This window comes from Marasmius oreades, chromosome 9 (assembly GCF_018924745.1).
Source record: "Marasmius oreades isolate 03SP1 chromosome 9, whole genome shotgun sequence".
NCBI classification, from domain to species: domain Eukaryota; kingdom Fungi; phylum Basidiomycota; class Agaricomycetes; order Agaricales; family Marasmiaceae; genus Marasmius; species Marasmius oreades.
The window spans coordinates 1,768,178-1,794,347 of NC_057331.1; the positions used below are offsets into that span (position 1 = coordinate 1,768,178).

At 43.0% G+C, this 26,170-nt stretch overlaps 3 protein-coding genes across 3 annotated transcripts; all 3 read left to right on the forward strand.

The window, feature by feature from the left end:
- Positions 1-4,185: 4,185 nt before the first annotated feature.
- On the forward strand, positions 4,186-4,863 carry E1B28_013468 (uncharacterized protein; the record flags this gene model as incomplete). Its single annotated transcript, XM_043158627.1, has 4 exons — positions 4,186-4,395; positions 4,451-4,579; positions 4,629-4,676; positions 4,726-4,863. The coding sequence occupies 4 exons, from the start codon at positions 4,186-4,188 to the stop codon at positions 4,861-4,863; spliced, it is 525 nt and encodes a 174-aa protein (XP_043003978.1).
- Positions 4,864-5,491: 628 nt separating this feature from the next.
- Positions 5,492-5,935, forward strand: E1B28_013469 (uncharacterized protein). Its single transcript, XM_043160833.1, has one exon. It carries the CDS (start codon positions 5,605-5,607, stop codon positions 5,848-5,850), a length of 246 nt encoding a protein of 81 aa, XP_043003979.1. The 5' UTR covers positions 5,492-5,604; the 3' UTR covers positions 5,851-5,935.
- Positions 5,936-10,202: 4,267 nt separating this feature from the next.
- On the forward strand, positions 10,203-10,676 carry E1B28_013470 (uncharacterized protein; the record flags this gene model as incomplete). The annotated part of the gene is made up of 1 exon (XM_043158628.1): positions 10,203-10,676. The coding sequence occupies one exon, from the start codon at positions 10,203-10,205 to the stop codon at positions 10,674-10,676; it is 474 nt and encodes a 157-aa protein (XP_043003980.1).
- Between the last annotated feature and the right edge of the window lie 15,494 nt (positions 10,677-26,170).

Sequence of the window (26,170 nt, forward strand, 5' to 3'; positions counted from 1 at the left end):
ACGCCTTGTTACATCCCCTTGACTTTCCATGTTCTTATCTCACCGAGTTACGCATTTTAGATTTCTTTCCTTTATTGCACCTGCAGTTCGTATGGTATCAACAAACGGTCTTTACAGTATGATTGCGCACATTCAAAAGGTATATACTCCTATTTTCACGTCTATCGCATTTATCGTTCCCACTTTACATTCACTTCTTTCTCTTTCCCTTCATGGACTGTACTGGATATATATGGACATGGACATGTGACTAGCTAGATATAGTAGTGCTTGGTCAGAGGGATTCCTTAGTCTTTTCTCTTTGGATTCCCCTCTGCTAGGTGCGCATTTTGGATATGTTTTAGCTATGGCTGCCTAATATACTTTGGATTCCCCTCTGCTAGACCTGTGTGATCATTCTTCCACCTCTAGCAGGGTTGCCCTTATAATTTCCTGCCTACGGACCTTATCCTGCATTTCAATCTTATCAAATCATATGGACTTTGTGTGTCCAAGTAGTTCCAGCATATGGATCCACAGTTCCGAACTGCCATAGCACATGAACAGTGCACAATCTGAGATCTGTTGTTCATTCCTGCCTGGTTCCTAGGTACTCTATCTGTGATCTGGGATTTCTATCATGTCTTTTTGTCTTTTCCTGAGATCAGGACTTGATCTATGGTCATATCAAATTTCTCCTAGTCTATGTGGTCTTATGGGTCTGATTTCTTGTCAACTAGATCCCCCATAGAAGTAGGTACTCCTAGTATGAAGGTCTTTTGACTCTGTTAAGTTCTGCTACAAACGGCTCTGTGAAGACTACAAGTCTTCCAATAGTACAATCCCTTGATATGCCAGTGCATAGTAGAATGTAGAGAGTAGAACTTGGTGAATTACCGCTTAAGTCCTCTGCTCATAGTGTTCTACAGGTTTTGAATGGTCATACAGTTTTCTGACATGATCTACGGCTCTCTCTAACTGGTCTAGCTGTGCCTATGGCACATTCTACTAGCGGCACTAGCTTTAACTAGCAGTTTGGGCTCACTCTAGTTCTTAATACGATAAATATCGCTCCATATATAAGGGCAACCCTGCTAGAGGTGGAAGAATGATCACACAGGTCTAGCAGAGGGGAATCCAAAGTATATTAGGCAGCCATAGCTAAAACATATCCAAAATGCGCACCTAGCAGAGGGGAATCCAAAGAGAAAAGACTGAGGAATCCCTCTGACCAAGCACTACTATATCTAGCTAGTCACATGTCCATGTCCATATATATCCAGTACAGTGCATGAAGGGAAAGAGAAAGAAGAGAAAGTAAAGTGGGAACGATAAATGCTATAGACGTGAAAATGGGAGTATATACCTTTCGAATGTGCGCAATCATACTGTAAAGACCGTTTGTTGATACCATACGAACTGCAGGTGCAATAAAGGAAAGAAATCTAAAATGTGTAACTTGGTGAGATAAGAACATGGAAAGTCAAGGGGATGTAACAAGGCGTATCTGTGTGGGATCCATAGTCACAGTGTGCAGCTAGGTCATGTTTTATGTGCTCTCTTGAACCGTGCAAGCTGTGTGTCGATTGATGTCTGGGGGCAGATCCTATAAGACAAACAAGTGCACAGCTCCGAACTAGAGATCCAAAATTGACCATGTCCACCAAAGCAGGTTGTCCCCTTACACCATAGCACTGTTTAAAGTGCAAAAAGAACCTTGTAGCATAGTCAACTAAGTCGCATTATCTCCCCCAAACAAAAGAGGACTGTCCCCAGTCCAATCTACAGACTGAGTACCTCATCTTCTATCGTTTGAACTGATCTACAGCTCTTTCATTTGGTAGTTCTACTAAAAGCCTTTAAAATGGCCCGTAGATCTACTTAATCTTATCTACAGTGTACACTCTAGTGTACAACCGTCAAGTCTCTGACTTAGAGAAATTTTGAGCTCAAACTCCACACTGACCAGCGCTAATGTTCCCAAAAAGGAAATGTTCCCACATCAACATGATTTTCCCACACCAGAACTCCTACGATGCAATGTTCCATCGTTAATTCCTTCCATCATTTCTTAATCATGGCCTCATCATTCCGTAGATGATTGCGACAGCCTCGAGGCTTTAATTTCAGTAGAAGTAGAATATTCTACAACATTCTATAACGTTCTATGGTCATATGCTGGTTCATATATTGAACTTTGGCTATTTAAACTGCAGCAGTTGGACTTAGCAGAAATTTTCATTCCTCCCCTCTCCCACCACTCTACGGTTGCTCTTCGCTGCTGTTACTCATATCGTCTTCACCGCCCTCCTCAACGTCCTCCAGGTGAGTGGGGACAATCTACGGAGGCTTCAGAGTCTGCTCTGAGGCCCATAGATTGTTTCTTTTCTTACATGTTTCTGTAGTGTCACATACTAACACGATGCTGTAGCTCATTTACAATGTCTTCACAATCTGCAAAGAGCAAGGGCAAGGCCAGGGCTGTCAACCCTGATCCTTACATTCCTTCACCAATCATTATCGACATACTGGAGTCCCAACTTCAGCAAGTATATCAATGGCTTGGTAGCCTTAACAATAGGTTAATTGCCAAGTATACTGAAGAACTGGAGCTGTTTGAAGTGTTCCTTAGGAAGAGTAGTCTTTTGGTAAGTCTTCAATTCCTTTCTCTTCTTTTATTTTTCAATCTGAATTCATTATAGGGAGATTTACACCACCAAATAATTCGCTTAGCACCTGCTGGCTGGATGGCTCCTGCCTTCTCGATGCTGGCTACAGCTTCTGAGTTGGCTTCTGGATGGAAGATGCCCTACGACAACTGGATGTTTTATGCAGAGGATCAGACCGCTCTGATCGAAGCCTTCAGCATAAGTCTCCATTTTCTTATCATTTCATTTTTCTAGTCCATTTCTTTGATAGAGGTTTGACTTTGATCAAGACTTGCCACCTTTCTACCTGCCAAATGCTCTGAGATTGGAGTCCCTCCCTACTGTAAGCTGTCCTTTCCTGTATCTTTTTGGAACTAAGCTGAAAATTCGGCCGTAGCTTCCTCCTCATATTGTTCCTGCTCTTCCAGGGGCAGCTTCAAGCTCCTGGGTCGTTACAGGTTCACCCCAAGCAACCACTGCTCTTGGTTCATCCCAAGCTGCTGGTACTTCTTCCTTCCTGGTGGCTGGACTGTCCAAACCAGCCCAAAAGCACAAGGTAAGATTCAATTTCATATATTTTCATCGTTCTGACAATCATTTCTAGGTTCCTGACTTGTCTACGGAGGGTCCTTCACAGCCTAAATGCTCCAAGCCTACAAAGGCCTTTGTAAAGAGCGTAGCTTTCATAGAGTCGTCATCTGAGGAGGATTCTCCTCCCCCTAGGGTGAGTTCTGCTTTCATTTCATTTCATGTTCATTTCTTAATTTCGGTTCTAGCCTTATCAGACTCGATCTTGGGCGAAGAAAGCTGCCATAGCCTCCAATTCCAAGGCTAGGGTGGCCGATCAGTTATCCGAGCCTTCGCCATCCCGTGTCAAGGCAAAATGCCAAAGCAAAACTAACGCATCAAGTCGTCCTGGGGTTTCTGTAGATGATCTTTGGACATCTTCGGCCCCTTCACATGTCTTTCCAGAATGATGGATTGGCGAAGCCCGTAGTAAATCTCTGGTCCCTTCCTTAGTTCATTAGATACTGAGGCCACAGCTCAGATATAGATCTACAATTCAACTTTGATGATGCTAGCTTGAGCTTCAAGTCGATTGTAGCCGCTGGCCATTCCGTGACCTTTGTAAGTTTTTTATCATTTCCCTTTCGTGTTCATTCTCTTTTTAAATTCATATCCAGCTTGATCCTCTCTTGCCATGCAATCGATGCACATACTTTGGCTATGCTGACTGTTGCCCCATCTGGGCTCCAAGTGGTAAAACTGGCCGTAGGCCGACTTGCCAACGGTGTTTTTCGGGCAAACAAAAGTGCTTGTATTTTGATTCCAATGACTCTCATACTGGGGCCAAGAAGATTGAAATTGCCTCAAGCAATAACATCAGTAAGCACTTTGTTTCTTCCATAGATCATATCTAATCACTGTTTCAGTCCTGGCTAAGATAGTTCACCAACTTTAGCATGAGTTCAAGGCATTCGATCAGGCCTGAATAGCTCAGATCGCAGCATACAACTCTGGCCAACTTATCTGGGAAGATATCCAAGCCAGTCAACAAATGCTACGGGTAGCTGGGCATGATCCCGTTGAGGTTCTAAAGGGTCTTCAAGACAACGAGGATTTCCAAATGACCGCAGATCAAGTCAAGGCTCTCGGTGAGGTCCTTGGCTGGCCCATTGCTGGTAGCTCAGCTCCTGTGGCCACTGACAATCGACACTCTCCTCCTATTGAAGATGAGGCTGAGGAGCCTGCTCCTCTTCAATCTATGGTTCGTAATTCTTCTTTCATTTCTTCTAATTTGTGTTTCTTATTGTTTCTTCTAGGAACCCCTGCCTTCATTACCTGAAGAGGTTTCAGTTCCCATAGCCGCTCCTGAGCCAGAGCTCGAAGTTCCTGGGGAGGAAGAGGAGGAAAAGGATCAGAGTTCTCCTTCCAAACCTTCAGTTGAACCTGTGAGTCCTTCATTTTATTCATATTAGTTCAACTTCTTGTAACTGCTAGGCTGAGCCTACAGGTGCCATGCTCATCAACGATGAAGCAGAGGAAGCTGTAAGTTCCTCTCTATTCTCCGTAGATTGAATCTAACTTTCTTTCTTAGAGCACTGGCCACGATTCAAGTGCTGATGAGGGAGACATTGAAGTCCCCAGCAACCTCAGCAAGTGTAGAATGAAGCACAAGCTGTTCTGGGCTAAATGCCACGAGAAGGCCAAGCTCCAAAAGAGGGCAACTTGGTAAGTTATTGTACCAATCTTGTACTTTCTTATCACTAACCACTCCCTAGAATAATGCTTTCTACGGGTTTGATCTTGTTCAAGGACAGACGTATCTGCCTTTTTGTAAGGGGACAACCTGCTTTGGTGGACTTGGTCAATTTTGGATCTCTAGTTCGGAGCTGTGCACTTGTTTGTCTTATAGGATCTGCCCCCAGACATCAATCGACACACAGCTTGCACGGTTTAAGAGAGCACATAAAACATGACCTAGCTGCACCCTGTGACTATGGATCCCACACAGATACGCCTTGTTACATCCCCTTGACTTTCCATGTTCTTATCTCACCAAGTTACACATTTTAGATTTCTTTCCTTTATTGCACCTGCAGTTCGTATGGTATCAACAAACGGTCTTTACAGTATGATTGCGCACATTTGAAAGGTATATACTCCTATTTTCACGTCTATCGCATTTATCGTTCCCACTTTACATTCACTTCTTTCTCTTTCCCTTCATGGACTGTACTGGATATATATGGACATGGACATGTGACTAGCTAGATAGATATAGTAGTGCTTGGTCAGAGGGATTCCTCAGTCTTTTCTCTTTGGATTCCCCTCTGCTAGGTGCGCATTTTGGATATGTTTTAGCTATGGCTGCCTAATATACTTTGGATTCCCCTCTGCTAGACCTGTGTGATCATTCTTCCACCTCTAGCAGGGTTGCCCTTATAGTGCCAGAAGTAGGAGGTGTTCCATTTTGATGGATTTAGCAGCATGTTCGACACACTTGCTCCATGATGTCCAATCACTGCCATCAGATTTCAACTCTGTGACTTTGTCAAATGCTTTATTGACAGACATTTCATCTTTGTCTTCTGTATCTTCATCTTCTTTGTATATCTCCTCTTCTGATTCTTCAGAATTGTGTTCTGGTTCTTCTGGAGGCTGCTTTACAGGTGGTATTTGTACAGGAGGTGGAGATTGTTGTACTGGGGATGAAGATTGATGTCTTATGTTTGCCATCATTCAGGTCACAGTTCGCTGATGGATTAAATGACTTGAAAAATATAAAGGCCTCTACAGCAGAAACATAATATTTTCCATTGGCGGGATGGAGCTTCTAAAGTGCGACAATCTCCACTGGTCGATAAACACAAAGATTTATATAACAGGAGAACCAAGGTTAACTGTGGTTGTAGGACCCACACTGCAGGTTCTGTGGTTCTTCCCGTGTCTTCATAGGGAGTGGTGATTGATGGTGATGTGTAAGGACAAGGTTTGACAAATGCCCTGTATTGCCACTCCAAAAGAATGAAGTTGGTGGGGAGGTTCAGATATGTGTTGTACCAGAACTCCTGTAACTGCCAGCCTGGGGGCAGATGCCCTAAGGTGTAGGTTATTGCTATGAGGAGGAGTTCTAGGAAACACTGTCCCCTTTCCAGAATACACTGAGCAGATGCCCTTGATAAATTTAATGCTAGTATCTGGGCTGCTTTCTGAGCTCTCCCCATGTCCCCACTGCGGGAAATGTTAAAAATCACAGGGTAGAGATTGCTGCTGTTTTGGAAGTCACGAACTGAAAGTTTAGAAAGAGAACTGTTAACCTCTTCTTGAGCCTTGCCAAATAAGCTGACTTTGAAGTAGTCAATCACCTCACACACACTACTTTGTCCCCAAGTGTAAGTGTTGTCAATGAGGATTGTATATGGTTCCTTTCAACCAGAGAAATGGATTTCAATTTGTCTCCCATTTTGAGACCAGTGAAAGCGGTGGTGTTGATTGTGCTATTCTTCTTTAATGGCAGGATAGAGTGCTTTGGAGAGGGCTATCAACTGACCACAAGTAGTCTCAGATATAAAAAACCTAGTGGCAACTGTGACATCAGACTCCCCTGGCATGTTCATATCTGAAAAATATCAGAACTAACCTCTTGAGGTCAGGAGCTACCTCCTCTGAGAGCAAATCAGGATCTTCAACTTCATTGTTGTCAACATAACTCTTGCCAAGCACCTTTCCCGAACTGTGAATTGCTGTCAACTAATCTCCAACATTTGCTGGCAGCAAAGGCAAGTTTCAGATGCAAAGAGCAGCTTGGGCAACACTAATCAGGGACAAACAAGCAGATGCCATATGGGTTGCACTTTTCCAGCCAGTAGCCTCCAATGATAAGATGATGAGTCTGAGATGGAGATACTAAAGGAGACTAGTACAGCTACTAGTCCAAATGAACTATCCAGTAAGTAAGAAGATTGACATAAAGAATAGAGTATATGAATGATAGTAGTAAAAGCATCTTGTTCATTGTTACAAACAATCCTTAGCCATAGGCTTGGGACAGAATGGATCTAGTATGGATATAACAAGATGCTGGATTGGCTATGGGTGAGTATCAAGGTGTTCCAGCTCCTGTGCAAATCTTCAATCAACCATCCAAATCGCATTCAAATACATTTCCTTCTCACTCATTTCCTCGTCCTTTACAAAGTATTCACTCTTCTTTCAATCCCTTTGTAGCTACAAACAACCAGAACCAGAATCTGCAATTTTCCTCTCAGAATCATCACAATACACTGCATATACCTACCAATACTGTACACTTCTCACAGAATAACGTTCACACAACTGCAATTTCTCCTCTTCATTTTCAAGCTCATCCTGTTTCTACAACTCCTGCTTTGCCTCCGTCACATTTTCCAGTATTTCCGAGTAGTCAAAATCCCTTTTCTTCTTCTACTGACTGCTATATTGATGTTGGTCCATCCTTGTTGACTTATCCTTTAGTTCTTTCGGTTCCTCCTCTGACCCTGTACATTCTGGGAGTTCCTTCACAATATCATGACTACAGGCATCTTCACTACACACCACAGTCACAATGAGAACATTCTCATACACTGGCTCCACCACCACTCCATTGAATTGTTCGCTATGGACTTGTGGCCATGTCACAGAAAGACCTCACAAATGCTCTTATGCAACTCAAAGAGCAAACTCTTCTGACTGGTGTGGATAACTTGGTGACTTGGGATGAGGCAATTTAACTCCCCACTGCGCAATTGGGACTTTTCCCTCATATTTGCATGGAACCTGCAGAGGGTGTAGTGTGTACATGGTGCAATACACCGATGTATCTGCTGGATGAGGTGCAAATGAACATGGATGATGAATCGTGGGAGGTATTCAAGCGATGGGAAGGGAATGACTTGTGGCTTTATCAATTATAATGTCGAAGATATCGGATGATGCTAAACATCAACTCCCTAGGACAGTTGGTAATGCCATATGGGCCTTGCATTTCAGTGAGCATATTCTACAAAGCTATCCACACCACCTGGGGTACTGTGAACCTTGCTCGCTTATGCACAATTCGTAACACCCTATTTAAATGGTGGCTGGGGATATCTCAAAAGTGGATGGATATGTTCAGACATATTGGGCCAAATTTCCTTGATTGAAAGGGGAATGTGGCGTGATGTTGATTGGGGAGATGCAGTGTTTCACTTTGCAAACAGTTTGGACACCCTGCTCTTTCAGTGGCGAAAGACACTGTCAACCGTTACTCGAGCTCCACCTGTACCTGTTCCACTTTTGATGATGCTATCTGCAACATTTGGGATGTGATGATACAACACCAAATCTGTACTGGTCAGCATATTGATGCAACCATTTTGGAACATTCAAGCACAATTGGGGGTGCAGGTGGGGGTGAAGAAGAAAGGGAAGTGTGTTCACTGCCAAAGCAGACATTAGCACTTTGCAGATACAGAATGCTTGAGGTGTGGCTCAGAGAAGAAAGATGTCACAAGTACGGCTAATACAACTGTCACCAAGTCTACTACAACCAAATCTGCTGTAGCCACAGAGTCGTCAAATAAACCAAATGTTCCTTTGTGCGCTAGTGGTATGATCTTGTCAATAATTCCTGTGCTGAGAGATCCTCCTTTAGTGTCTCTTTGTAAGGAAGATCCTGCGACTTACCGTGACTTGGTACAGTGATACAGCAATATTCTGGACACTGCTTCTTTGTATCATATCATCCGAGATAAACATTTCTTTATTTCATTTGAATCAGATTTGAAGCAACGAATTATGACTGGTGTGGCTGGAGAAGTGGAAGTGGTTGGTGGAGGGATATGTGTATTCGAGATACCTATTGGAGACTCAGATGCTACTTTCAGGGCATGGATGCCGAACTGCTTGTACTCCCCAGGTGCTCCATTCAATATTTTCTATGGAGGGATCATCATGGAAAATGGCTATGCCCTGAGGCTCGAGGAAGGGAACTGTAGGATTCTTCTTCCGAAATCCCTATTACCACAACAAAATGGCCAGTGCTCTTCCTGGCAGGTTGATTATTCCAATCGGCTTTATTTCTTATGTGAAGGTTTTTGTCTTTACCCAAAATCTCTGTTTTACAATCAGACCCTGTCACTTGACAATGTTCCTACTATGATCGATCATAAAGACCCCACTGCGCTACAGTTCTCCACATTTACTTTTGTTAATCTGGCACCATCAGGCAACCTCATCCATCGTAGATGTGTCCACACTTGAAAGTGGTGCATGAATGAACTGTTCATGGGAAGTTATGTGGAAAGCATGGAACACTGGAATGGATCCCCACTGACTGGGATGCTGTATATCCAGCCTGTGTTGAGGGAAAAGGGATAGCTCACCTGTATATACATAATGAATATTGTGCAGATCATCCACTGCAACTTCTCCACATGGACATGTTTGGTCCTATACCAGTTTACTCTCCACACAGTTCAGTTTTGTACAATCTTAGCATTGATGATAAGACTAATTGGGCATGCGGCCAAGTCATGTTGAAGAAGAGTAAGGTTTTGACCCATCTTTGTGACACTGTTCATATCCTAGAGAATATCGATAACATGCATTGGAAGGGGCATAAAGTCGAAATTGTCCAACATCATGGTGTGGGGGAAAATCTTTCAACTGAACTTGACGCATGGCTAAAGGAGAGGGGAATTTGGACACAATTAATGGTACCATATGCACATGCCCAGAATGGGAAAGTAGAACAGTATGTCCGGACTATTGAAGAGACTATGCAGGTCCTTCTTGCAGATTCCCAGCTGCCTGAACAGTTTTGGGAAGATGCAGCACACACATATGGTGGTATATGTTTGAAACTGACTCCCAACCAAGACTTTACCTAAGGGTATTACTCCATTTGAGGCACTGTATGGGAAGAAGCCAGATATTGCCCATCTCCAGACATGGGGGTGTCAGGCATAGACGTATATCCCAAAAGAAATCTGACAAAAAGGGGGGCCTCACTATGAAGAGGGAATTTTTGTTGGATACAAAGAGGGTAGGGAAGGCTGGAAGATCAGGATGAAGACTGGCTGGTATGTCTTTACCAGGGATGCTATTTTCAATGAATCTAGGTTCGGGCACTTGGATACCATGAGAACTGCTGTTCAAGTCCTGCCAACAGTTGTTGAAGATATGGCTGATGAAGATGATTCACAAACACTTCCTATTAACCTGGATGTCCCAGTACTTCCTACATTCTCCACAGATACACCACTGGAACCTCTTAATGCAATTACAATGGCAGAGACCCGATGCTCTAAATGCTCTATAACAAGAACTATGATTGGTCAACTGTGGCAAACTAGTTTCGATGCAGCGAAAGATCATTTGCATCGTCTATATAGTAAACAGAAGGCCAAAGCGATCATTGAACACGTTATACAGGATCTCGTTAACCTTCAAGTTGCAGAAGATATTGTGACTGATGATACATCAGAGATACTGGCAGAACATGATATCCCACTGATTGTGGCACTGTCTATCTATTCCTGATGAACCATCCTATGCCTTCAAATGACCACCAAAGAGCACTATGTTCGACTTAGATTCTCCTCCAGTGAACCTGCAGGAGGTCTTCTTACGATCTGATGATGCATCTGTTTGGACTGCAGCAATGAAATGTGAGGTAGGGAGTTTGGTTGAAATGGGGGTGTTCATACCAGTGGACAAGGTTCCGGATGGGAGGTGGCCATTGGGACTGAAATGGGTTTTTGATATTAAGGTGGATGAAAATGGAAAGAGGATTTCGGGGAAGGAGAAGGCCAGACTGGTTGTACAAGGATATAACCAACGACCAGAAGATTATGACAGAACAGAAGCTCCAGTTGTGAAGGTGGAGTCCATGAGATGGGGGTATGCATACACTGCTGTGCTATAAGGGCAACCCTGGTAGAGGTGGAACAATGATCACACAGGTCTAGCAGAGGGGAATCCAAAGTATATTAGGCAGCCATAGCTAAAACATATCCAAAATGCGCACCTAGCAGAGGGGAATCCAAAGAGAAAAGACTAAGGAATCCCTCTGACCAAGCACTACTATATCTAGCTAGTCACATGTCCATGTCCATATATATCCAGTACAGTCCATGAAGGGAAAGAGAAAGAAGAGAAAGTAAAGTGGGAACGATAAAAGCTATAGACATGAAAGTGGGAGTATATACCAGTCGAATGTGTGCAATGATACTGTAAAGTCCGTTTGTTGATACTATACAAACTGCAGGTGCAATAAAGGAAAGAAATCTAAAATGCATAACTCAGTGAGATAAGAACATGGAAAGTCAAGGGGATGTAACAAGGCGTATCTGTGTGGGATCCATAGTCACAGTGTGCAGCTAGGTCATGTTTTATGTGCTCTCTTGAACCGTGCAAGCTGTGTGTCGATTGATGTCCGGGGGCAGATCCTATAAGACAAACAAGTGCACAGCTCCGAACTAGAGATCCAAAATTGACCAAGTCCACCAAAGCAGGTTGTCCCGTTGCAACTTTGCAATTATAACTCGTCCAGATCTTGCATACTCTGGGACAGCTCTTAGTCAATTCTCATCGAAGCCAGATCGTAAACATGCAGCAGCTGCAAAATGAATACTGAGATACTGTAAGGGGACATCTTGTTTTGGTGGACTTGGTCAATTTTGGATCTCTAGTTCGGAGCTGTGCACTTGTTTGTCTTATAGGATCTGCCCCCGGACATCAATCGACACACAGCTTGCACGGTTCAAGAGAGCACATAAAACATGACCTAGCTGCACACTGTGACTATGGATCCCACACAGATACGCCTTGTTACATCCCCTTGACTTTCCATGTTCTTATCTCACTGAGTTATGCATTTTAGATTTCTTTCCTTTATTGCACCTGCAGTTTGTATAGTATCAACAAACGGACTTTACAGTATCATTGCACACATTCGACTGGTATATACTCCCACTTTCATGTCTATAGCTTTTATCGTTCCCACTTTACTTTCTCTTCTTTCTCTTTCCCTTCATGGACTGTACTGGATATATATGGACATGGACATGTGACTAGCTAGATATAGTAGTGCTTGGTCAGAGGGATTCCTTAGTCTTTTCTCTTTGGATTCCCCTCTGCTAGGTGCGCATTTTGGATATGTTTTAGCTATGGCTGCCTAATATACTTTGGATTCCCCTCTGCTAGACCTGTGTGATCATTGTCCCACCTCTAGTAGGGTTGCCCTTATAGATACTTGGCTGGAACCAGGAACATAGCACTGCAATATGGGGGTGTTGATACTTTGGAGGAGGTATCTGGGATGAAGAATCCCTCAATAGCATTTACAGATGCGGATTGGGCTTTGGATAAAACTGATCGAAAGTCAATCTTGGATTATGGGATTTATATCCATGGTGGCCTTATCTCATGGTCTAGCTCGAAACAGAGGTGCATTTCACTTTCATCTACAGAATCGGAATACATGGTGTTATCCCATCTTATGCAAAAACTTCTATGGCTTCGCTCTTTTGTCACCTCGGCTGGTTTTGCTTTCAATGAACTGTTATTGTACGATCAGACAACACAGCCTTGATCGAGATCACGAACGGGTATACAGTTGTGATAGCACATGAAGTACTATGGAGGAGTACTCAGAGTACGGCGAGTTCGTGACAACTGGTATATACTAAGACTATTGGTATATACCAAACTGTGACCTGGTAGATACCAAGGCTATTGTGTTGTACCACACTATGACATGGTATGTACGAAGACTATTGGTATGTACCATGCTGTACCAAACGGTGACCTGGTACATACCAAACTGTAACTCTGACTTGATACTAGATAATAGAGGTCTATTTCCTTACAATTGATCATTCATATGATGCACATGAAGGTGATAACATTTTATTGGTAAGAAATAAACAAATATCATAGCTAGAAATCTTCATCAAATTGTGAATCCACCAAGTCAAGTGTACAGTGACCCAAAAAACCGTCCAGTTTGGTACATAGTCTGAGCAAATCCTTAAATAACTCCATGGGAAATCCATATTACATAATATTCTAAGTGTATGAAATGTAGTCCTACATCCATACTTCACATTTTATTTTGTTTCGTGCAAGAATATCAACATTTGATGAATTAATTGTTAAAAGATGAAACAAATCCAACTGGACAGTTTTTTTGCTACCCAAGATTTATACTATATTTCAACTTCTAATATATGACCTCCATTACCCTTTACCACTGCTTGAAGTCTTCTAGGCATACTCTCTATAAGCTTTTGGCACTCTTCCAATTCAATTTTACCCCACTTCTCAGCAGCTCTTTCCCACAATTCATAAACTCCACTAAGCTGTGTTGAATATTCATTCAACCTGCGTTTCAAGACATTCCAGAGATGTTCAATTGGATAAGGTCTGAAGACTGTGCAGGCCACTCCATAGGCTGGATTCCATGTTCATCAAACCATTTTGCTGCTTTTTTTGAGGTATGCTTTGGGTCATTATCTTGCTGAAAAATGACTGTGTCCATCGAAAGATCCTCCCTTCCACCTCTACCATTTTCCCCACTCCATTCCACCTTTACATCCCCAAACTATGGTATTTCCTCCTTCAAAATTGACTGTGCCTTCAACCTCCTTCTCTAACAGTGGATCACCCTTCTCCTTCCACACTCACTTGCGCCCATCTGACCCAAATCTATTGATTTTAGTTTCATCTGACCATATAACCCTCTTCCAGTCATCTAAAGTCCAGTTCAAGTGTGCTTCAGCAAACTTCAATCTTGCCTTTCTATGGTGAATGCTGAGAAAAGGCTTTTTCTTCTTCACCACAGCATGAAACTTGTGTTTATGAAGGACATTGTGGGTGGTTTGAGAAGTAATAGAAGAGGGGAGTGATATATTAAGGTTTTGAGTGAGCTCAGTAGCATTCCCTACATGTCCTGAGTGCATTTGTGTAATAATATAGTGTTCATCAGCAGGTGTGAGCTTCTTTGGTCTCCTCTCAACAGAGTTCTCCTTGTCAGGTAGCTCCTTGGAGACAAGGATGGTCACTGTAGTCTTGCTACAGCCCACTTGCTGGGCAATGCTACCAGTGCTGAGGTCAGTAGTGGTGGAGAGATGAAGAATTTGTTTTTTCTGAGATTGAGTGAGGCAAGGCATGGTGGTGCCCTCTTTGACTTGATGAGTGCAGCTATCTTCTTGCACAGACTGTTGTATTGCCAGCATAATTGCTGTATACCGGGATCCTGCCTTTTTACACTGTTGGAAATCTGATTATGGATGTGTTGCTCTGCAATTTTGAGTTTGTCAATAACACTACTCAAATTGTTCAAGAAGAATGGTTCACCACTGAAACCAGTTGAAAGTGTTTGTGAACCTCCTGCACAATGGATCCTACACAAGGTGGGTTGAGATTAGGACAAGGATAGCAGCCAATGTTTTCAAGCCTACCTTGCCACTCATCCAATATCCTTGGCCTTTGAGGAATTCTGCTAAAGCTTCACACCAAGATGTATAGTTCAGAGTGATACAAATCTATAAACATTGAACAAACTCAAGTAAGCAAATGTCAACAGCCAACATAGGAAGAAGTGGTGCACAGGGAAATAAACCTCTTTTGACAAGTTGTACCGCTGCACCACTGCATTTGCAAATTTCCAAATGCAGCTTTTTGAGAACTGTTGACAACATTAGTGATACAATTCAAATGAAAAAGGGAACCCACTCACCAGTAAACCTTACAACAGTGACTTCCAAGCTCTTACATTCCGTTCCCATACAGGTACATGATTTTATCTGAGGCTTCAATTCCTCATGAAGGTTATTGGTGAGCTGCAACAGTCTCATGTACATGAGGGAGAATTCGGGAAGGATGTCCCTCATCCACCATTCTTGTTGTGCAAGCCATTTATGGCGATGAACTGAGTGTGCTAACAATTCAGACTCTGCTGGGAATTGACTGATAAAAACTGCTCCCCCTGTATCCTCAAGCCCTCCATGTCTATCCTCTTCTTCGTGTTGTTCACACTCTTCCTCTCCTCCTTTGTTCCTTAACCTTCCAGCTTTGGAGCTTGGTTCCTGAAAACCAGCCTGACCTCAGCATAAAACTGCTCGGAGTCTTGTGAATAGGTGTGCCCATGGGGAAGGATAATGAGTGGCTGAACGAACCCGCCCTTCTCCAATTTCTGAAGGTGATGTGGACATTTGGCTGGGATTAGGCAGTAATGGTTGATTGGAGAGGTTGAGACTGAGCTTGGATTAGATATGTCTTTTGCAGCATCGAGCTTGGCCTTATCCTTCTTCGAGATATGCCGTTGAGCCATACCCGTTACATTTTTTGTGTGAGGGTAAGTGAATCGTGAAAGCCAGTATCCAACTCCCCACCCAAGTCCAATAAGGAGAACCAAAATCACGCTTTGCACATGCCATTACCATCCTAATACAATGATGAATTTCAACCTGACAAGCAACCAGACATGTTACCATTGCCACCAAGGCACCGTGTATAAAGGCTTCACGATCCCCCTGCAATTTCTCTTTGCGCCTTCCCCATGTTGTGTCTCAACATTATCCAGCACACCCTACAGCTCCCCACAGACCACTTTGATAAGAAGCCTGAAGAATCGAGGCCTCCTGTACCTCACTGCTGAATTCTGTTCTGAAATCCTGGACCACATTGAGTGTGAAGCCAAGCCGGATTGCCACCACAAAATAGAAGTTGTGGTGCACTTGCAACAAGTGATAGTTCTGAGGGCCGGCATCTTCGTGAGTCTCTTTTAGTATGGTATCGTGATGTAAATCGGATTTAGCCTTAATAATGCAAAAGTACAAATTTGGAAGATGAGAGACTTTGTGAGGTTTTGAAAACTGTAGAAACTTTAAGAAGCAGCCTCTTAAAAACCTTCATCTTACTTGCAGAATGCTTGGAGCGAACATAGGGAATTTATTGAACACTTTACTTTGACTTTGCAAAGTAATGTTGGACAACTTGGACTTCAAAGAATTATAATGATGGATATATCGGACAAAGGACCTACATGCGGATTTAGGGTAGAAATATCCAAATCACACATGCAGTCACAAGGAAGGATAGGATCATAACATGTTAAAACGAAGGAACCCCAGACCTTGCGAAGTTTACATGACGATTGTTGCTGGAAACAGGAACACAGGAAAATGTCAGAAACAGCGACTAGGCCTTTCTCAATTAAGGGAGCAACAGGATACAAGCGAAACAGGACATATGTTTCCAAGGATATGTGGAGGACTCAGAGACTTTGGGAAGTATAGACTCGCTGTGATGATTCCCTCTCAAGCTTACACTCGAGGAAGCGGCAAAAGGCTAGAACGACCACATGTTCAGGTGGGTCAACTCTCAGCCATACTAGTGATAGTAAACTGAACAATGCTCAGTAGTACAAGCCCCACCCTCAACCCCCGAGGAATTGGTTAAGTTTTGGACAATGGGGAAAAATTTGACAGGTTCTGGACTGGCAGCTTCTGTGCTATCCTGACCTGTACAAGACATTTATCACTTTGATTTCTCGGGTCGAGAATTCACTTGTGGACATTCCCTGGCTTTGATTGATTCTCAGTCGATGATATTCACAGGTTGCACAGCTGTAAGGGGACAACCTGCTTTGGTGGACTTGGTCAATTTTGGATCTCTAGTTCGGAGCTGTGCACTTGTTTGTCTTATAGGATCTGCCCCCAGACATCAATCGACACACAGCTTGCACGGTTCAAGAGAGCACATAAAACATGACCTAGCTGCACCCTGTGACTATGGATCCCACACAGATACGCCTTGTTACATCCCCTTGACTTTCCATGTTCTTATCTCACCGAGTTACGCATTTTAGATTTCTTTCCCTTATTGCACCTGCAGTTCGTATGGTATCAACAAACGGTCTTTACAGTATGATTGCGCACATTTGAAAGGTATATACTCCCATTTTCACGTCCATAGCATTTATCGTTCCCACTTTACATTCTCTTCTTTCTCTTTCCCTTCATGGACTGTACTGGATATATATGGACATGGACATGTGACTAGCTAGATATAGTAGTGCTTGGTCAGAGGGATTCCTTAGTCTTTTCTCTTTGGATTCCCCTCTGCTAGGTGCGCATTTTGGATATGTTTTAGCTATGGCTGCCTAATATACTTTGGATTCCCCTCTGCTAGACCTGTGTGATCATTGTTCTACCTCTAGCAGGGTTGCCCTTATAACAGCTCTGTCATTTTATAGATATATCAGCGAAGCAACACACTCTCCTCACTTTCTCACAGATAAAGGCTGTTTTTCTTTCCAGGGCAGGGTGGTGTTATGATGAGGGTCTCGAGCAGCTCTTTGAGCATAATACCTTACTTGGTGTCAACTTTGCCACCCTATCAGTCTCATTCAAATGTTATCACTGTTCACTCACTCTTTGGGTTGTACCTCCTGGTCTCATGACCCACAAAAAAAAGCATTGGTTTTGTGATGTCTGCCTACTTTGAGTGTCGGACGAGCAGGCGAGCTTATATAAACATCTTAAAAAATATGGTGGAAGCAAGGGAGCCCCAAGGACAGTGATCCAGCTTTGGGGAAACCTCAGCAAATCTGCTGAGCTGCACGTTCTGAAGCACCAATATGTGATTGCGCTTGACAGTCTGCCAGGTATGCAAGGTATTCCAACCGACAATATCCACAACCTCCAGGATTCTTGAAGTGTGGGTAAATGCTACTATATATTAGAAATTCCGGGTATAGAGAACTTTAAGATTTTCTCCTATGTCAAGAAACTGGGGCTCACTATGACTGGCTGAGCTAACTTTACACCATGGTGGAAATGTACCAAGAATGATGCAACAGTTGAAGAACTCCTCAAACTCCTCGGAGTTGCAATCAAACAGATTCTATTGGAAGGGGAGAGATTGATGTTCAATTCTCATCCCACAATGGAAAAAACCACCAAATGCAAGGCATAAGTTGCTATTGATATCTATCTAACACTGGACTTATGATATTTCTCTGTCTCAGGCATCATCAGCCATATTGCCCTGATACTGTTCTTGCCTATGCAAAGGCCCCTTTGCGATGCTTCGCAATAGTGATATGCTATCTAGCCTTGAAGGCTTCACATTGTGAGGATGCAGTCAATGGTCTTTCAAATTTCCAGCCAATGCTCCCAAATGCGGTGTCAAAAGCTGGGTTCCACAGTTTACTTTCCATGATTGAAGCCAGACCTTCCAATCTCGCGTTATCCATGATCACTCCCATTGTCATCAATGTCATTTGCACTGTATTCTCAGAGTCATTACCCTCCCTAAATCCCAGTACAAGGACTCCGTCTCGGATATCTTTACTCTATATCAGATGTACTTTGCAGTAGCTAGTACTTTAGAATTTAACTCGACTCTGGTTATCTCCTTGATCAGGTCTAAGACAGTTCGACTCAGGGAGCCGTTGTCCGATAACTTCAGCTACTGTCAAGACTTGTCATTCTCAACTCTCTTCTCGTCGTCTGACGTGTTCCGAAACACTTCCATCTCTTCTTTATCCTTTTACTTATCTTTCACTTCATTGGATCCTATAGGGTCCGATCCTTTTCTGCACATTCTTAACAGTAGTTAAATTCTTTTTCTTGAGTCAACATGTCATCCAATCAAGACAACCATCCCGAACACCTTCCTATTTTTGAAGCTCTGTTCCCCACACATACTGTTACAACTCAGGCCCATGTCAGGTCTGCACTCCACTTTTCTCACCTTGATATTCCCAAAACTCCCCGAAGGGTCAGTAGCATTTATGCTGCTAATTCCAACAATCTCTACAACACACTACTTTCTCCCAGTAAACTCCAAGGCACCATTGACCGTTCTCGACACTCTTCTAGCCAATGACCCTGACCATCTCCCATCCTCTCCAAATTACATATGGAGGAAATAGATGAAGAAACGCCAAAGGTTGATAAGGCAAAGATAGAGCCATTGATGATAATCCACCTGAAGATGGAGATGATCCAGATGGAGATCCATCAGACCCTCCTGGTGGTGGTTCAGATAATGGTGGTGGCCACAGAGATCCTCCAGATGATTCCAGAGGTCTGGGAGGTCCAGGTGATGGTGGTGGTCCTCCAGCTGGCGGAACGATGGGTGGTGCTCCTTACAGAAACCTCTCTGATAATTTCTACTCTGCACTCAGCGGTTACCTTGTTTCTCAAAACACGTTGCTTCAGCAGATGCTCCACAAGAATGCCAAACCCAAGAAGGGTATGTGTCCGAAGGAACCTGAGACTTTCGATGGTTCTGATCCTCACAAACTCAAAAATTTCCTTACTGGTCTACAACTACAATTTAATCACTATCACGACATTTTCTCTTCTGATCCATCTGCCAAGGTCAACTATGGCCTTTCATTCCTCCATGGTACTGCTTTTGATGTTTTTGAACCTGAACTATTGGGTAGCGAATTTTCTGAGCAGACTCTGCCAGCATGGATGGGTAGCTATAGAGCTTGGGTGGTAGAGTTGCAGACAAACTTTGGCCAAGTGGACTCTGCCAGAGAAGCATCGGATAAGTTGGATTTACTCACTATGAAGACTACCAATCGAATTGCTTGTTATATACTCACTATGAAGACTACCAACCGATTTGCTCATTATATAGTGAAGTTCAACTCCCTTGCTGCTAGAGTTGGTTACAGTGATCCAGGACTCTGTCATGCTTTCTACTGTGGCCTTCCTGACTGTATCAAAGATCAGGTCTCTGCTCTTTCCAGAGGCTGTGTGGACCTATATCATGCGTTTTAGGCTGCTGCTAAAGCCAGCGACCAGCACTATTGGCAACAGGAGGCCAAAAAAACCTGTGCCGCTCATGGTCAGTTCAACAACAATTCCTCCAACAAATCCAAACAATCTACTTCCTCTACTACCTCTTCTTCGACCAACTCCCAATCTCAGCCCAAGCCGAAAGGCAAGGGTCAACAACAATCCACTATGACAATGAACACCGCCGCTCCCTGTCTTCCCTTCTTGGATAAGTTAGGAAAAGATGGAAAGCTGAACGCGGCTGAAAAGGCCCACCACTTGAAGGAAGGGTTATGTAGTTATTGTGGGGGTAAACATAAGGTTGATGATTGTCAAAAGAAGAAAACTAACCAAGCTGCGAAAGAGGCCAAGGCCCGTGCAGCTAATGCTTCCACTTCGGAGCAGGCCAAGTCCAATGGAAACTTGGAAAACTAGGCTGCAACTCTGAGACCTCGGAGTTGCACTGCACCAGATCATGTCAGAATTGAGGTTACACTCAATGCAGCTGCACTCTCTTCCCCTGATTCCCTCTCAGTTCCACTTTCTTCAAATCCTCTTAATTTTTCTGCTCTTATTGACTCAGGTTCTTCTCATTGCTTTATTGACATGGGCTTTGTTGCTAAGAATCTTGTACATACTGTACCTATTTCTCCTATCCCTTTACGACTTCTTAATGGTTCCCTTGGCTCTATTATCACTTCCTCTGTCTTTCTTCCTATGAAACTTCCTATGGGCAAAATCATATCAATTGACTTTTATGTCACTTCTCTAGATTCTACTTGCAACTTAGTTCTGGGATATAACTGGCTCAACCGCTACAATCCGTTGATTGACTGGTCTCAAAACAGTATCATTTTCCAAACCAGCGCGCTAATGGGTGAAGTATACCACTCAAGAGTCAACCTAATATCAGAGCTACGGGAGTAGCACCAACACCAAATCAACCCAAAAACTAGTAAACCTCTGTGTAAAGTCTATCAATAACTCTACACACCAGGAAAGATTGCAAGGGTGGACTGCTTGGCAAAGGTTATGCACAAGATCACAGTCTCAATGTCATATGAAGGTCTTATGAAATCAATATGCAACTGCAAGTGTAAAACACCACAGCTACGGGGGGTCTAGGTTGTCCAGTGGACTAAGTGGGACTGTGAATTTCGTCTACGGTAAGACTAATTCGAACGATTTGGAGACTATTACTCTTGATGGACATGAAAACTAAGACCTCAGTGGACACGAACGCTAAGACCCTCGATGGATCACGAAACAGTAATCAAGACCTCGGCAGCCTACGGACGGATAGTTCTCAAGTTTTGACCTCGATGGTCTCATATGTTCAAATCAAATCTTATCGTTTCACTGCACAATGACAGGGCAAATCTCTCTATTGGTGTCAGGAGCAGTTACTCACAGGCAACCCACTCAGGACTTTCCTATGCACGGGTAGTACTTTTTTATCTACGGATACATGAGCTGCTTTTATACTACTCTATGCTAGCTTTGTAATCCTATCTCTACTTGTTTCATCTCTAAAAATAATGCACTGTAGCCATGAATCCATGCAACCTCCTATTGCTAGGGGCTGCTACATGTGCAGAATCTCGTCTACAGAGCTTTTCTGTATTCGAATCATATGTTTTGGACCAGTCTGGACCGTTCTTCATTCTTGTTTCAGCATGTAGAATGGACCTACATAGGTGTACCATATGGTATTTCCTGGCTATGGACCTTATCCTGCATTTCGACATTATCAAATCATATGGACTTTGTGTGTCCAAGTGGTTCCAGCATATGGATCCAGAGCTCTGAATCACCATAGCACATGAACAGTGCGGACTCTGAGATCCATTGTTCATTCCTGCCTGCTTCCTAGGTACTCTATCTGTGATCTGGGATCTGTATCATGTCTTTTTGTCTTTTCCTCAGATCGGGACTTGATCTACGGTCATATCAAATTTCTCCTAGTCTGTGTGGTCTTATGTCCAATTTCTTGTCAACTAAATCCCCCGTAGAAGTAGGTACTCCTAGTATGGAGGTCTTTTGACTCTATTAAGTTCTGCTACAAACGGTTCTGTGAAGACTACAAATCTTCTAGTACAATCCCTTGATATGCCAGTGCATAGTAGAATGTAGAGAGTAGAACTTGGTGAATTACCGCTTAAGTCCTCTGCTCATAGTGTTCTACAGGTTTTGAACGGTAATACAGTTTTCTGACACGATCTACGGCTCTCTCTAACTGGTCTAGCTGCACCTACAGCACATTCTACTAGCGGCACTAGCTTTAACTAGCAATTCGGGCTCACTCTAGTTCTTACAATAAATATTGCTCCGTAGCACTGTTTAAAGTGCAAAAATAACCTTGTAGCATAGTCAACTAAGTCACATTAGCGTGTATAGGAATGTTAGACATTTGGGTTGGATATGATGAAAGGCTTATTGACGAAGAATCGAGAGACTTTACTATGTTCCAAACGCCCTTTGGTCCTTATAGATTAGTGAAACTACCTATGGGATGGACTAATTCAGTACCTTTGTTTCATGAGGATGTAACATACATCCTACGGGAAGAAATTCCTCATGTTACTAGACCATACATTGACAACGTACCTATACGAGGACCTAGTACTAGATATGAGTTACCTGATGGAGGCTACGAGGTGATCCCTGAGAATCCAGGCATCTGTAGATTTGTTTGGGAGCATTTACAGAACGTGAATCAAATAGTTCAGCGAATGAAGTATGCGGGAGGTGCCTTCTCAGGTCCGAAAGCTTTCATTTGTTGCACTGAGGGAATGGTAGTAGGTCATAGAGTGTCCTACGACGGTGAAAAACCCATAGAGAAGTTTGCAGAGATCATTCTCTCTTGGGATCTGAAAAACTTCAGAAGCAAAACTGATATTCGATCATTTCTGGGAATCGCAGGACAAATGCGCATGTTCATTAAGGACTATGCTAAGAAGACAAGACCATTGAATAAGCTCACTGGAGCTTTTGTACCGTTTGAAATGAACAAGGAAGCTTGTGAAGCTGTCCGAGAGGTTCAAGATGGAATCTGTGATGGACCAGCACTATGGCCCATCGATTATAAGAATCTGACGGATATCACTTTAGCTGTAGATTCATCTTGGCAAGGTGTAGGCTATTACTTGTACCAAGTAGACCCTGAAAACCCAAAAATGAAGTTCTACAATTACTTTGGGTCTATAATGTTCAATGAGAGAGAAGCTCGCTTCTCACAGCCAAAATGAGAACTCTACAGGTTACTTATGGCGCTACGGGTGTCAAAGTATCAGACTAATGGATGTAGACCGTTGACTGTAGAAACGGACGCCAGCTACATCAAAGGAATGCTGAACAATCCAGATAGTGCTCCGAATGCTAGCATTAACCGGTGGATTGAAGAGATCAGACTCTATCATTTTGAACTAGTTCATATTAAAGGACTTGTACATGGTCCAGATGGACTTTCGGGACCTCCTTCTGGTGGGATATCTACGCCTAGACCAGCAGGATGGGAAGAATTTCTGGTCAACGACGATGGTCAGCCAGTAAAGTTTCGAATGGGAGATGGAATTGAGGATGAACCTTTTGACATTGATACGTTCAAGGATGATATAGATCTGTGGTCAGGTTATTTGGTTTCATTAGATGAGAAAGAACCAAAGTTGGCTACATCTGTCTTTTGCTATTTAGAAGACTTACAGTCTGCTGTAGATGAAGCAAACTTTGTAGATAAGATAAGAAATTGGGTGCTACAGAAACCTCCGGACTATGTTTCGACATTTTTAAAGCAAGTACCAGTGGTTCCACCCGCCGTAGATGACAATTGGAATGATTCTCATCCATATAAGCCTATACATGAATATAGGAATGAGATTAAAAAGTTCGATGAGAAAGTTCCCCAAATTGAAGAGTGGCTTCTAGATCACAAAGCAGATTTTGTACATGAATTGGCTAAAAACGAAATGAACAGTTTCATTACATTGGGATCAAAATTCTTTCTAGACCCTGATGGGAGACTGTACAAACAATCTACAGATGGTTTTATGCAACATAGGTTGTATGTAGTTTTTGATAAGAGGATGTGGATGCTCGTAGCAAGTCACGATCATCTAGGACACAAAGGAATGTTTGCAACTAAGTCGATCATGGAGAAACAATTTTGGTGGCTGCATATGGATAAGGACATAGATTGGTTCGTCCGTAGCTGTCAAGAATGCCAGGATCGAAGGCTCGATCTCTTGAGAATACCACCAGTGGTTACTCACACTCTGCCACTGTTTCAAGTGATCCACGTCGATGTTTTGAGTATGACTCCTGCTAGCAACAGTTGTAAACTGATTGTTCACAGATGATGTGCACTATCCAGATGGTCCGAAGCAAGGGCTATTCAAAGTGATACAGCTAGAATACTCGCAGAGTGGTTCCTTGATGATATCATTAGTAGATGGGGTTGTCCCAAGGAGTTGTTACAGATAATGCACCACAAATGATTGCTATGGCAAGGTGGCTTACGGACAAATATGGTGTCCGTAGCATTAAGATTTCACCGTACAATTCTCAAGCAAATGGAAAGATTGAGAGAGCGCATTTTGATCTACAGAGCGTGCTTTCGAAAGCCATAGCTGGAGACCTTGTGAAATGGTACTGGTTTTTGAAACATATTTTGTGGGCAGATAGAGTAACAACTAGAAAAGACCTAGATTGCTCCCCCTACTTCTTTGTTACTGGTGCATTAATGCGACTTAGTTGACTATGCTACAAGGTTCTTTTTGCACTTTAAAACAGTGCTACGGAGCGATATTTATCGTATTAAGAACTAGAGTGAGCCCGAATTGCTAGTTAAAGCTAGTGCTGCTAGTAGAATGTGCCGTAGGCGCAGCTAGACCAGTTAGAGAGAGCCGTAGATCGTGTCAGAAAACTGTATGACCGTTTGAAACCTGTAGAACACTATGAGCAGAGGACTTAAGCGGTAATTCACCAAGTTCTACTCTCTACATTCTACTATGCACTGGCATATCAAGGGATTGTACTATTAGAAGACTTGTAGTCTTCACAGAACCGTTCGTAGCAGAACTTAACAGAGTCAAAAGACCTTCATACTAGGAGTACCTACTTCTACGGGGGATTTAGTTGACAAGGAATCGGACATAGGACCACACAGACTAGGAGAAATTTGATATGACCGTAGATCAAGTCCCGATCTGAGGAAAAGACAAAAAGACATGATACAGATCCCAGATCACAGATAGAGTACCTAGGAACCAGGCAGGAATGAACAATGGATCTCGGAGTCCACGCTGTTCATGTGCTATGGCAATTCGGAACTCTGGATCCATATGCTGGAACTACTTGGACACACAAAGTCCATATGATTTGATAACGTCGAAATGCAGGATAAGGTCCGTAGGCAGGAAATACCATATGGTACGCCTATGTAGGTCCATTCTACATGCTGAAACAAGAATGAAGAACGGTCCAGGTTGGTCCAAAACATATGATTCGAATACGGAAAAGCTCCGTAGACAAGATTCTGCACATGTAGCAGTCCCTAGCGATAAGACTCTGCATGGATTCGTAGCTACGGTGCATTATTCTTAGAGATGAAACAAGTAGAGATAGGATTACAAAGCTAGCGTAGAAGTAGTATAAAAGCAGCTCATGTATCCGTAGATAAAAAAGTACTACCCGTGCGTAGGAAAGTCCTGAGTGGGTTGCCCGTGAGTAACTGCTCTTGACACCAATAGAGAGATTTGCCCTGTCATTGTGCAGTGATACGATAAGATTTGATTTGAACTATATGAGACCGTCGAGGTCAAACTAGAGAACTATCCATCCGTAGGCCGCCGAGGTCTTGATTACTGTTTCGTGATCCATCGAGGGTCTTAGCGTTCGTGTCCGTCGAGGGCAATAGTCTCCAACTGTTCGAATTAGTCTTACCGTAGACGAAATTCATAGTCCCACTTAGTCCACTGGACAATAAACAGAGCCCCTACAAACCTTAGAATCCCCGTAGCTGTGGTGTTTTTACACTTGCAGTTACACATTGATCTCATAAGAACTTCATACGATACTGAGACTGTGATCTTGTGCGTAACCTTTGCCAAGCAGTCCACCCTTGCAATCTTTCCTGGTGTGTAGAGTCATTGATAGACTTTACACGGAGGTTTACTAGTTTTTGGGTTGATTTGGTGTTGGTGCTACTCCCGTAGCTCTGATATTAGGTTGACT